Source organism: Pungitius pungitius, chromosome 12 (genome assembly GCF_949316345.1).
Source record: "Pungitius pungitius chromosome 12, fPunPun2.1, whole genome shotgun sequence".
Classification (NCBI taxonomy): domain Eukaryota; kingdom Metazoa; phylum Chordata; class Actinopteri; order Perciformes; family Gasterosteidae; genus Pungitius; species Pungitius pungitius.
The window spans coordinates 17,950,663-17,962,765 of NC_084911.1; the positions used below are offsets into that span (position 1 = coordinate 17,950,663).

At 40.2% G+C, this 12,103-nt stretch overlaps 1 protein-coding gene across 4 annotated transcripts; it reads right to left on the bottom strand.

Moving 5' to 3' along the window:
- Positions 1-622: 622 nt before the first annotated feature.
- Positions 623-12,103, bottom strand: LOC119220268 (beta-1,4 N-acetylgalactosaminyltransferase 2-like). 4 transcript variants are annotated; one of them, XM_062566265.1, is made up of 13 exons: positions 12,003-12,085; positions 11,269-11,300; positions 10,056-10,192; positions 9,184-9,336; positions 8,625-8,731; positions 8,332-8,369; positions 6,382-6,448; positions 5,585-5,698; positions 5,279-5,365; positions 4,384-4,565; positions 2,755-2,898; positions 1,950-2,178; positions 623-1,869 (listed from the first exon to the last, which is right to left on the bottom strand). In XM_062566265.1, exons 2-13 carry the CDS (start codon positions 11,269-11,271, stop codon positions 1,673-1,675), a joined length of 1,458 nt encoding a protein of 485 aa, XP_062422249.1. In that variant the 5' UTR covers positions 11,272-11,300; positions 12,003-12,085; the 3' UTR covers positions 623-1,672. The 4 variants fall into 4 exon arrangements, with proteins under 4 accessions (XP_062422249.1, XP_062422250.1, XP_037332044.2 ...); XM_062566266.1 differs by lacking the exon at positions 11,269-11,300 and having other exon boundaries at positions 12,003-12,100; XM_037476147.2 differs by lacking the exon at positions 12,003-12,085 and having other exon boundaries at positions 11,269-11,994.

The following is a 12,103-nucleotide window of genomic DNA, read 5'->3' on the forward strand; positions in this document are numbered from 1 at the left end:
TTTGTTGGCATTTTATTTTCTCTATACCTTGAAACCCAACATGAACAAATTGAGCTTAAACACAAATCGGAATCATTTGAGAGGGGGGAAACCGAGAGGGCATACCAGTGTTATATACATACATATACATATATGTATATACATATAAGGGTATATACGTAAGGGAAATCTAAAATCTGTCCTACCAAACATGTTTTGATCGTTTCTTTATAAAGTATCGATCTGATATAACTCTAGGCCATAATCAGATAATCCAGATTTGGCCCAGTTCCCAGGCCTGATCATTTGAAGCCAAAGATATGTTTTTGTGATATGATCCTAAATAAAATAGCAGCTAAATAGACAACACTATTTGTCATATTTAGTAAAGCAATCTTGTGTTAAGACAAACAAAACAAATATTAAATCTATAAATATGAAGTGAGAACATAATAAAAAGCACCTTGGGGTAATGGACACTTTAAAAAAATGCTACAAAAAGAAACTTACTGAAATACTCATTATGTTTTTGGAGCTGACTGCATATTGACAACCTCATATTCAGAAAGACTTAGTAACTTACTCTGTACCTAATCAATAAACATCAAATCAGACAGGATCAAACAATAAAAACAAAAGGAGAAAGAGAAATAAAAAATAAATTTATTTGAAGAATTGCTGGGAAATAAGTCACTTGACATGAATATACCGAACTATGCAAATAACGAGGAAGAGTGAAAAATACCCAGCCAGGGATCCAAATGTGCCCATACTTACTTTTTTTTAAATCACCACAATTAATCAGAGCGTTTTCACCAAACGTTAGTGAGGTCCAGGTTATGAGAATTAGACCATTGACAACCAAAATCAAATAAATTGTTTTTTCATTTCAACTGGACATCTGTACTAAATTACATACACATTACAATTGTACCCTTTATAGCATACAATACCCAATGTAGTAGCAAAAAAAACATAAGCACCTGTGTGCAAAGGTTCCAGGTCAATCGGTTAAAGTAGAAAAACCTTTCCCAAGAAGATGCACTTTTTATTTTTTACGGGGGCGCTAGAGAGCACGAAGCTGTTTTCATCCACATCCTGGTTTTGTGTCCTCACTGCAGTCCTGTGTGCGCTGCAGCTGGGTAACCAAGAACTTCAACACGGTGACATCATGCGCGCGGTGTGCGTTAGCATGTAGCTAACTAGCTAGCTAAACATCCCAGGTATAGAAGACTCTACTAAAGCGCTGTATGTGCGGCTTTCACGCCGGTCCGTTTTCTGATTGTGAGGTCCGGCTGATCTGGGTCCAGCTGTTTCACCTCTAGTTTCTCCGGCAAAGTTCTTCTCTCGTACAGAGTTCGGGGCAGGTCAGCACACTGTTGATGGTCGCATAAAGGCCCCAAAAATGGCAGCGAATGGCTGGCCCAAATCACAATGTATTTTAGGATGCTGAAATTATAATGTCACTCATTAACTTCATCAGTGATTGGCTAACTTAGACCCCCCAACTTTGGGACCCGGTCTGAGCTGAAACAGCTGAGACATGCAGACAAGCGGAAAGGACAGGACATGCAGGAAAAGCATGTATTTTGTGTAGATATCTTAATTTATAAAGATTACCAGGTATATACCCCATGTTTCAAAAAGACAAGTGACGTATTGACACTAATTGACACCGTTGTCAATTAGTCATCTATCCATACTTTACACACTTCAAGTGGTTTTTAAAGAAGTGAAGCTGCAGTTTGAACTCGCTGTCTGTCTTTTCAGGTTGTCTGAATTTGGCGTAGCGAGCGTGGTCTTCTCCTTTGGTTGATTTGGGCTGATGGCCAACTGACACATGGTTGCACGTGGCAACCAGTAGAGAGCCCAGGCCGTCCATAAAGAACTCTGGAGTCAGAGACAAACATTTACACTTTTAGAAAAGAGTGTAGACTGACCGTCACTTGGAATCCAAACTTTAGACCCACCAGAGTGCGCCACCCTTTGGAGCATGGGGTCAAATCCAACACTCCGTATGGACTGTGTTCTCGCCAGGAAGAAGTTGACCACACCATTGGCCAGAAAGCATCCTGGGTAACCTGGAAGTGGGTTAAATTTTCCTTGCGACTTTCTGTGAAGGCAGCCGCCATCCATTTCCTCTCCTTCCTCATATATGAGAGAGAAATAGAACTGGTTCCGTTGTACTGTTCCACCCAGCTGATGAGAACAAAGAGATGGGAAACTAGTATAGTATAGTAAAACAAAAAGCAGGTGTAGAGGGGGATGATCAGCCATGATGAAATATTATCACAATACTTAAATCATATACAGTAGTATATGTTGAGTATTGCCATAAAATATATTTATCGCTAAATATAAATATTCATGACCTTTTTCACCCGCATTAATGTACTCAAAAGGAAAACGAGTTTTATCAAATAAGATAACGTTTTTAGTCAGCTCATCTCAGTTAAATCAGTTTTATTGCATTGACACAGATCCGGAACCTCTGCTGACCTAGAAAATAACACGGCACCATCTAATGGACTAAAAAAGCAAGTAATTTTATTATAAATTATTCTATTAAACATATAGTGATAATATGGCAATAATATTCTGTGTCGAAACAGTGATGTTAGGGCATGTTATTCCATTAAAAACAAAAATTATCCACATTTTTTATTTTAGATACTCAACTCTTGACCTTAATGTGACATATAGAAAACACATTTTTTGGTAACAAAAAGTCTGGTGGTTATCTGACCCATCAGACATGGGCCATGTTATTCTCACCACATCCAGTTCGGGAAAGGCCTCCATCACCTCCACCAGCTTCTCTATCTTCGTCTCTTCCGTAAAAAGAAAGTCATCATCCACCCACAGGAGGTACTTTGTGGTTACCTGGGAGACAGCCAGATTCCTCCCAGCAAACCATCCCTAACGGCAGAAACATGTATTAACAAAAACCCAGTCCAACGTGTCGCGTGATGCCAGTTTTGTGATCTTTGCATCGTCTTCCAGGCCCGCCCTGTCTGCTGTGAAGTCATACATCCGGCTTTGTAATTCAGTCTAATTATATCAGTTATAGGACCAGGCCAAAGTTAGAGAACAAAGGGTGAGATCAAACAGAATCTTTTTTATAACCCGGATAAAAGGTGTGACCAACCCCAGAAATCTCCCGACGCTTTCGCGGAAGCCAATCAGCGTTTGAGCTGCTCTGCTGTCATCACAGCTGTCCTGCTGCCAAAGCCTGAATACACTTTATGATACAGCCGCTTACCGGAGACACGCGGGCTGCTGACACGTTCACACCGAACGCGGCGCCAGCACAGTCATACCAGGATGTATCATCCGGCTCGGGATACCCATATTATATCTATATCTATCTATGCATAGAACAGCTCACATGGCGGCTCGCTCACCCATAACATTGTGTTGATAGTGGTACATTGGTACTTTAAATGATAACGATTTTTAAAGGGTTTGGTTTGTTATAAATGTCAGATATGACACTACTGTATTCATGAAAAATGTTCTGTTTAATGTCATTTTTGTATAATATAATTATAATTATTAATAAGTATTCAGTGCCATTAAATACATCTCTGTGCAGGGTGGGGATTTCAACATGCAGCATTTCTTGATGTATATTTGTAGAGTTAAATCTTGTACCCATTTTAGGATAATTTTCTATTTTTTAGAACATAAAAATTATTCATAGTTTGTACGTGTGTCATAACTACATCCCATGACAAACTAAACGTATCACGACCAACAGAATGTTATGAGTGAGCGAGCTGCCGCGACCAAGAGGGCCGCCATCTGCGTACGTTCGACTCCATTGGCCGGCAACGCGGGTCACGGCGTTTTGTCGCCAAAGATGGAATATTTCAACTTTCCAATATTTCAACTTTCGCGACTATGGCGCGAACTCGACGCGTACGTAGTCTGTGAAATTCAAGCTCTCTGCGGCGACGGATGACGCCATGAACCCAAACACAACACCGTTTGCGGTCCCAACGTTTGTGTAATTCACACAACAAAGAGCAGAAATAGTGGTTATTTTTTTTCCATAGTGGAGAGCGGAAACGATAACTGTCTCTAAGGTGAAAAAAAACAGCCTTTCAGGCGCAAATGAAGCGAAAGAAATGGGACAAAATAACTACAATTAGTTGCGCTAGTTGGTAGGAAAGCAGCATAAAGATGCTAATTACTGCTGAAAGATCGCTGCAACTATTTTAGAAAGACCCACCATGCATCTGTTGTTCATACAAAATATGGTTTTTGTTTTAAATGTGTCAAAGGTCAATGCAACTATACTGATTACACACAATAAACGCCCTTCATGTCCTGAAAGGGAAATGTAAATTAGGACCCACCTATTATAAATGATATATGTGTTTTGTGGGTGCGTGCATTTACTTGTGCTGGGGGCATGATGTACTGTTGAATGTTTTCCCCAGTAACGTTCTCTGGCTCAAAGCTGTCATCGGCAATGATGACTTTTATGTTGCTATAGAAACTTCGGATGCTGCTCAACAACTTCTTGAGTTCTGTGTAGCGCAGGAATGTCTTGGTGGTGATGGTGACCTGAGAGCTGATGTCTGTCAGGCAGAGAAGTTCAGGAAAGAGAACATGGTGAAACAGAATCAGCAGTTGAACATGAACCTTTTGGTTGATATTTTGCCCACCAAACCCATAAAATCACCAATTTTGATTTGCCCGAATCCCTTTTTGTCTTTCGACTATAATATGAAATACAAAGCGCAACAGCTTAACCGAAAGTATGTACATTTTCACGGTTTACGTCGACGCAATAGAAAGTGTGTATGCTAGAAATGTGTCTGTGCCTCAAGCATGTACCAAGGTTGCATTAGAAGAAAAGTTAATTTAATGAATATCAATAAATGATCAGACAAACCCATGGTAACAGTGTGTGGACTTAGTCCGACTCTTTTCATTAAGCAGTCATTGGGAAGCGTTTTCTACTCATCTTTCAAGTTATGTAGCAGGCACGCATGACGAATGTCCCTCCCTATTGTCTCAGCGTTGCCAGGTCACTCATTCACCCAAATGTACCACATAATTGATCGGTATGGCAGCCTGAGTCATCGGCTCAAGCACTCCTGAATGGCACGGAAGTCTGCTTCAACATTTTAGCGTATCTTCCCTCTTGATCTCATCAAAACGTGTGTTTTGAAAACAACTAATATTACTGTGTTCAATGGAAGTGTCCTATTTCTACCAATAGTACTATATGCAAACAAAAGGGTGTACATTTCTACCCATCGATCGCTGTAGGAAGGTGCCCACCCACCTGTTCCCATGTCGTACAGGACTGGGAGGCTGGTCTGTTTGATGGTAATCGGAAACACGGCTTCATGGTCCTCAAACTGGAAGAATGCTAGATACAGAAAATTTAGAAAATTAGGCCCAAAACAGTGATATTAGGAACAAAAAGAAGTGCACAAACCTTTTCCTCACTAGCTGTACAAAGCATCGGAAACTGCTATTGTTCTTTTTGAGAACATTTGCCGTATTAGCACATGTGCAGCTCATTTTTTGTGTATTTCCTTTCATGATTTTGTACAATAGGCGGCGTTTGAATTTCCATGAGAATTACCGAGGTCTCCGGTGTGTATGTGGTAATCGGTGCTGGTGTAGGACACTTTAGTCAGCAGGTCGTTGAGCATCACCAGGCTGAGGGACTCCAAGACGAGTCGGCTCTCGCCATAACCTGACAATTCAAAGAATGTCACAATAGTCAAACAACAGCTCTTCCGACAACCTCTTTGTGATGTTGCTTACAAATGTCTTGAGATGAAATAAACGTAAGCTATGAAGAATATGAAACAACCTTGTTGTGATTTCTTTTAGAAAATAATGGAAAATTAATGTAATTTTAGTGGTTGAAAGTGTCACAATATAATTTGCGCACACGACTTAGTGATTCTTAGTGATCTTTCGTTGGTAGTGACTTTGGATATTTCATTCAAAATGCAAATCAATGGCATCATATGTTAATGTGGGATAATAGGATGCCGGAATGACATACAATGTCTGCATATATTCAAATTTAAGGGGATGTCATCGGCAGAGCTCAAGGAGCAGTAGAGTTGTTTCTTCTTGCTGGTGCGAGGTTGCAAAATTATGATGTGTAATTTGCTAAGTCCTAAAACCCCTAAGGGTCATAAAATATATCTTTACAGAGTTCAGTTGAGTACAATAACCGGGACCTTTGTTCAAAGGTCACGTTGATCTACACAGTGTCCAAACATTTGACAGGTACTGTACTTACCATTGATGATTTAGTTCCTTATTTTTACATGCTGGTAGATGACTGCAATATGTGTAATACAACTAAAAGCTAGGGGACGTGTGTCCCATTATATGCAGCTCATTGTGACATTCTGATCTCACCTTGCACCTTCACTCTGTCACCTTCGAACTCGGTGGTCAGGACCCCTTTAGACACATTCAAGGACACCTGGAGGTAGACACGCGAGAATAAAACACATACAATTGAACGTACACAGATACAAAAGAGCAAACGCTCAATCATTTTTATCTGTATCTGCAAAATATAATTCAGCAGTTTTGTAATGCATTTTATTCTTTATGTCATCCATGTTTTTAAATAAATGTGACTTGTGCTATGAGTTCATTTCTGTGATCAAATTTGTAAAGATCGGATTGAAGTTGATGAAACACACCAACAACAAAAAAAATCTCACATTTCAAAGACGTTGTCCTTGAATGACTATGGTTGGGCAGCATGTCTGGACAAGCAAGATGATCTAGATCATAAGACAGCACCACAAACGCAGATTTCTGCTGGTATCCAGTTTGAGGAGCTGAAATTTGATCATTTGGAGTACAGGGTTGGGAAAGTTCACTTTCTACATGAACTAGTTCAAAGTTCAGTTCACAAATTTTAAAATGAACTAGTTCCATTCATAGTTCAAACTTCAAAATATTGGAACTAAGTTCACAGTTCCAACTAGTTCTGTTCTTTTTTTCCATATGTTGCTGCAAGCTATTATTTTTCAAAATTATTGCCAAAGCCCAGAACCACAGACAGCAATTATTTGATCAGTTTTAACACTGAAGCTATGCATCAGATTTCATCTTCATATCCGATTTTGAATCCTTATCCAACCAGGGTTTACATTAGCATTGAGGGGATTGTTGCTTTAATGTTGCTGTCCATTCACTCCACACTAGCAGCAGCTGCAGCGTTCACCCCTACAGTACATTCTCAAACACATGCTGCTTCAATGGTCTCTTTTAAATAAGGAATAAAAACACAACAGTTATCATTAAGGTGCAAATGTTTGCAAAGAAAGGTCAGATTTCTCCCATCCTCACCGTCCTTGTCAGTAACTTCATAAAACTCATTGAAATTATTACACATTTTTTTGATGACGCATGCGGCGGTGCGACGCTGGTGGCTGGTGTTGCCAGATCGGGTGTTTTTTCCGCTACTTATTAAGGCGCGTTTACGGTGTGTTTTCTATAGAAATCTGGCAACCCATTGAACGATGTTAACCTGAAAGAAAGTGCCGTTCACAGACACCAGAATGAACGAGTTCACAGTGACGTTCATCGGGCATTAATACAGTACGTTCAGTTCAGGTTATGAACGAGTTCATGAACTATCGCTCAATGAACGCGTTCAGGCACAACACTGTTGGAGTATATACTTTGTTGTAGATTGTTCAGATGTTTTATCAAAATATTTGGTTCTGGAGGCTTTATTGGGTCCCTAATTACAAGAAGAGTTGTTGAATAACTCTAGCATCAACCGAGCCGCTGTCAGCACTGGTGTGAAATCATTCAAGGACATTTATAAAGCACTTGCAAGTAAGAGCAACGTTACCACGCGAACAAGTCGTGCATGAAGGCTACTGTTTCTCTGGCACCTGAATGTGTAGCTATTAGATGAACATATTAAAACAAGGCCGGGGTGTTCTAGGCAACGCCCAGTGCTGGAAATCCACCCTGGATTCACCTTGACACACAATCATCCCGACTGTCTGTTTACCTGGAACATAACGTATCTTCTGTTATCTGTAATATTGACTAGGACCAAACATGACTTTTTCCAACACCACTAATGTACTGGCCAGCGAGCCGTCCCAATGGCTTAAGGGCGTTAAGCCTCCTTAAGCCACAACAAATAAATACATTACAATAATTATATAAATTTTCATTATGTGTGTTTTGAGAGTATGAAATATATCAGTTTTGCCCATTTGCTGATCGGAGATATAAATGTGTGACATAGAATTTAGCCAATCAGAGTCCTCAAATAGCTCTGTAATGAGCCGTCTACTCCCCCCCCCCCTTGTATCGGTGCAACACACTAACCTTGTAGATGCTTCTTTGTTCGGGGTATAGTGCCAAACCTGAAATCAAAATGACCTCATGCTTTTATAGTTTTCTGGAAGGACACAGCTTCATCTCTGGCATCCCAGCCTTTCACAAGAGATACTGCTATCTTATCAAACTAAGGAATCTAGTTTTACAGTGTTGTTTATTGCTCAATACTTTTCACAGTTACCATATATTAATATCAGAAACCGAGGTCTGTGTCTTTGGAGTCTTAGACTTCTTCCAACTTGCTATAAAAGATCCTCTCAACTATATTGATTGTAGCATACCTGGTATTAGAGTTCTGGTCAAAGGCGGTACTTTAAATCCCTGGATAGGATACTGCAGTGGAGAGTTAGGTAAAGCAAACAGCAGGCTGGATAATACAGATGCAGTTCTGTGGGGAAGAAAAGTAGGAGTGGATGGGGTTAGTTTACGGAAACTAGTTTGACCGGTGGGACTACACAATGTAGTACAAACAAAAGTAAAAAACACAAACAGGACAAACTGGTCAGACACATGAACATTCGTTTTCTCTACCCCCCGGTAAGAACTGATGGCTGAGTACCCAGCTCTCAGTTTCTGTGTATGGTCAGAGATTTGAAAAAATATGTATCTTCACTTTAAGGATAAGCTCACAAATATTCAAGCCCTTCATAAAACAACGCACCACATATCAATGTAATTTAAACGAGGCTCCAAGTTCTTAAATCTATTGGTTATCTTTCAAGTTACTTTTCATACGCAATCCCTTCTCCGTATTTCCTGAGCCAACTATGTGTCAGTATGTCCACTTTCAGGGACGTACGCTTCAGGGAAGCATGCATCCATCCATACATCCCCACTCACCTGGCTTTGTGTTGTTGGAGCTCCTTATCACGGCGTTTCACCAGCTCTTCATACTGGTCCTTTGGTAGGCGTTCTTGTAAAAGCACTGAGCCAGTGGGACAGGTGCATGGACCAGGTGGGGACGGCTGACCTGGGAGCCTTCGATGTGAAATTCTAAAAAGTGAGAAGAGAGAAGCGTTTTTTTTAACCCTATTTTAAAACCGTTTTTTTTGTGGCAATAGCCATAAGACTAGAACGAAAAATATTTGACTTGGCCGTTGGAGTTGGCTGAAGCCCAAGGCTGTAAACTCAGTAAACTCTACTATTCATGTAAAAGGGAAACATCTTTGTTACAGGGAATTGAAACCTGAATTTTGACTTGAGAAACAATCTGCAACAATTGCGCATGTGTATAAAGCATGGACACTAATCCATGGATTATCTTGTAATAATGAAGCGTTGCTGTGCTGACTGCTTTGTTGAAGATATTTCGTATGGCTTCGTGCAGCATGTGTCACGCAGAAGACACACATCTACAGTGGAAGCACATACATCACACCACTGGAGCATACATGCACAGAGAGAGACGTGGAACCAGCCTGCTGGACAGATAGCACAGCAAGTCTTGCAAACCTGATGTATGCTTCTTAAAAACGATGATTCCTCATCACCAAACAGCAGAGAAACCATGTTCAGCACGGAAGGCTCACACATTTAAGAATGTTATTTACTAATTTGCTGGTTGGTAGCTATTTTTGACATATGGAAACCGGCCTGTATTAGTTTTTTACTATGCAAGGATCCTGCCCTTTAAACAATGAGAGATCACGCAATTGTTAAAAGTTGATGCAAAGAGGGGAGCTTACAGACTGACATGGACACGTAGGCTTTACCTCAGCTGACGAGTGGGAGCCAATCCGGTCTGCTTTCTGGGACCGTAAAGGAATTTCATACCATGGAATGTGACCAGGATTATCACAACCACTACAGCCACCATCCGAAGCAGTACTTTGGTAATTACTGACGGCATCTGAAGAGAGAGACCCACACTTTTTTGTTTTGATCTTGTAATTCCTTGAGCAACTGGTCCTCAGTGTTCATCAAAACTTTCCTAAATTTGGTCTACGTCAAAACTGGACCTGAGTTCTCCTATGAAACACATTGACATTGAACACACAATGTATGACGCTTAGCAACCCGCCACCATCCCACTGACACCTCCAATCAGCAACCTATTCTCCACCACCACCACCACCAGTGTCTTGACTCCCAGGGGGGGGAGGGGGGGGGGGGGGGTATGTGCCTCATCCGATCTCGGCATCCTGGCCCCTGGTCTATCAGACGGCTGGATGGAGTCAAAGCCAACAAACTTTGCACGTTTAAATTTTATTAATGGAGTGTTATTGAAGCATTGTTTAAAGTTCAGGAAGTGGCTAGTTTTAATAAATCATTGTTGAAAGTTCAGGAAGTGGCTAGTGTAAATAAAGGACAATGAATCTGAAATATATAATTCTCAAATGGAGGGTTCATTGATCGATGTATCAAATGTGGAAATCCATTGAAGTTTAAAGATCAACATTTGGAAACCGCTATCTATTAGTAGAAGTCTGTGTATAGTTCAAGTCCATGTTTTAATTGAAGCCAGCTTGAAAACTTTCAAGCTTTCAATCTGAGACGAGGGTCAGTGTGTTAACATTTATCCAAAAAAGAGAGGATTCATTCTCATCATAGATAAGGACTGTCCCAACACACATGCTTTCTACAAATATGACATTTGTAAACTAAGGAATAAAAAGGGAAAATACGTCAAATCTACATTTACTTTAGAATTGGTAAATACATTTTATAAGGAAATCTTCTTTTATTAATGGTTCAATCATGCATTGCATGTTTGATTTATAAAACACATGTTCAGATATCCACTCAACGATAACGATTTCGATCTTCAATGCATCTAAGATTAATCTAAAAATCATCATCTAAAAATAAAGCGCATAGTATGTGTAGACAAAAGTGAAACAAGTTATCTTCACATTTCACAAAGCAACTTAGCAACAAATTTAAGTTTTCTTTTAAGCACCAAAAAGAAGAAGAAATAGAGCTCACCATTTCCTTTCACACAGGTTGACTCATCTCGGCTAACCCCACAGTGACGAGTGACATTCAAACACAAGAGTTACCACAAAGAACTGGTTAGCCAATTGAGGAAGTGTTGAACAGCCTTTTAATTTGGGTCAGGTAGTTAGGGGAGGGATTTAAAACGTACCCGTTTCAATATACAATGAGGGGGAGTCAGTCTCTCGTTGAGTTACTGATCTACTTTAAGGACCGAACTGGATTTAAAAGGGCGCAGCAATTGGTTTTCTTCATACCGGTCTGTCAAACAAGGATTGTTCTTGTACTGAGGGAAAGGAGGCGGGTCAAAACTTGTTTCCCTGCTGAAGTTTCTCGGTCAGGCGTGTCCTTCTGATGCAACACAAACCTCACAGAATCTTGGTCTTACTACCTTTCATGAATCTCTGTCTGTCTAAGTTGAGCTGAGGTGTCAAACCCCTGTGAGTCCTTAGAGCTCGTCTTTGGGAAGTGGTGTTTTCTTTTTGTTTGTTCTCAATTTTAGTCTGTAATAAATACTTAACCACAAATAAGCCTAATATACTTTTGATTTAGCACAAGGACACTATACACTCATTATCACCGCAATCAACGTCATGGACAACCAATTGCAATAACAAACATCTTCAACCTCCTTTGCATCTATATTCATAACAACACATTAGATCACAATACAGAGATAATGGACAAAATTATACTATTATGCCTACAGCTACAAGGCTGCTTACCCCCCTCCAACTCTGCTCGACAAAAGTCCAGCCACGCTTGTTGTTTTGTTCCCCCGACCTGTTGACAAGGTTTTATTTGATGTCATCAGAGATCATCAGCG

Excerpts from the sequence above, each read along its gene's own strand:
- LOC119220268 (XM_062566265.1), bottom strand. Across the intron at positions 5,366-5,584 it reads CATACACACCGGAGACCTCG|CATTCTTCCAGTTTGAGGAC; the intron begins GTAATTCTCATG and ends TTCTGTATCTAG. Across the intron at positions 1,870-1,949 it reads CCAAAGGGTGGCGCACTCTG|AGTTCTTTATGGACGGCCTG; the intron begins GTGGGTCTAAAG and ends CTCTGACTCCAG.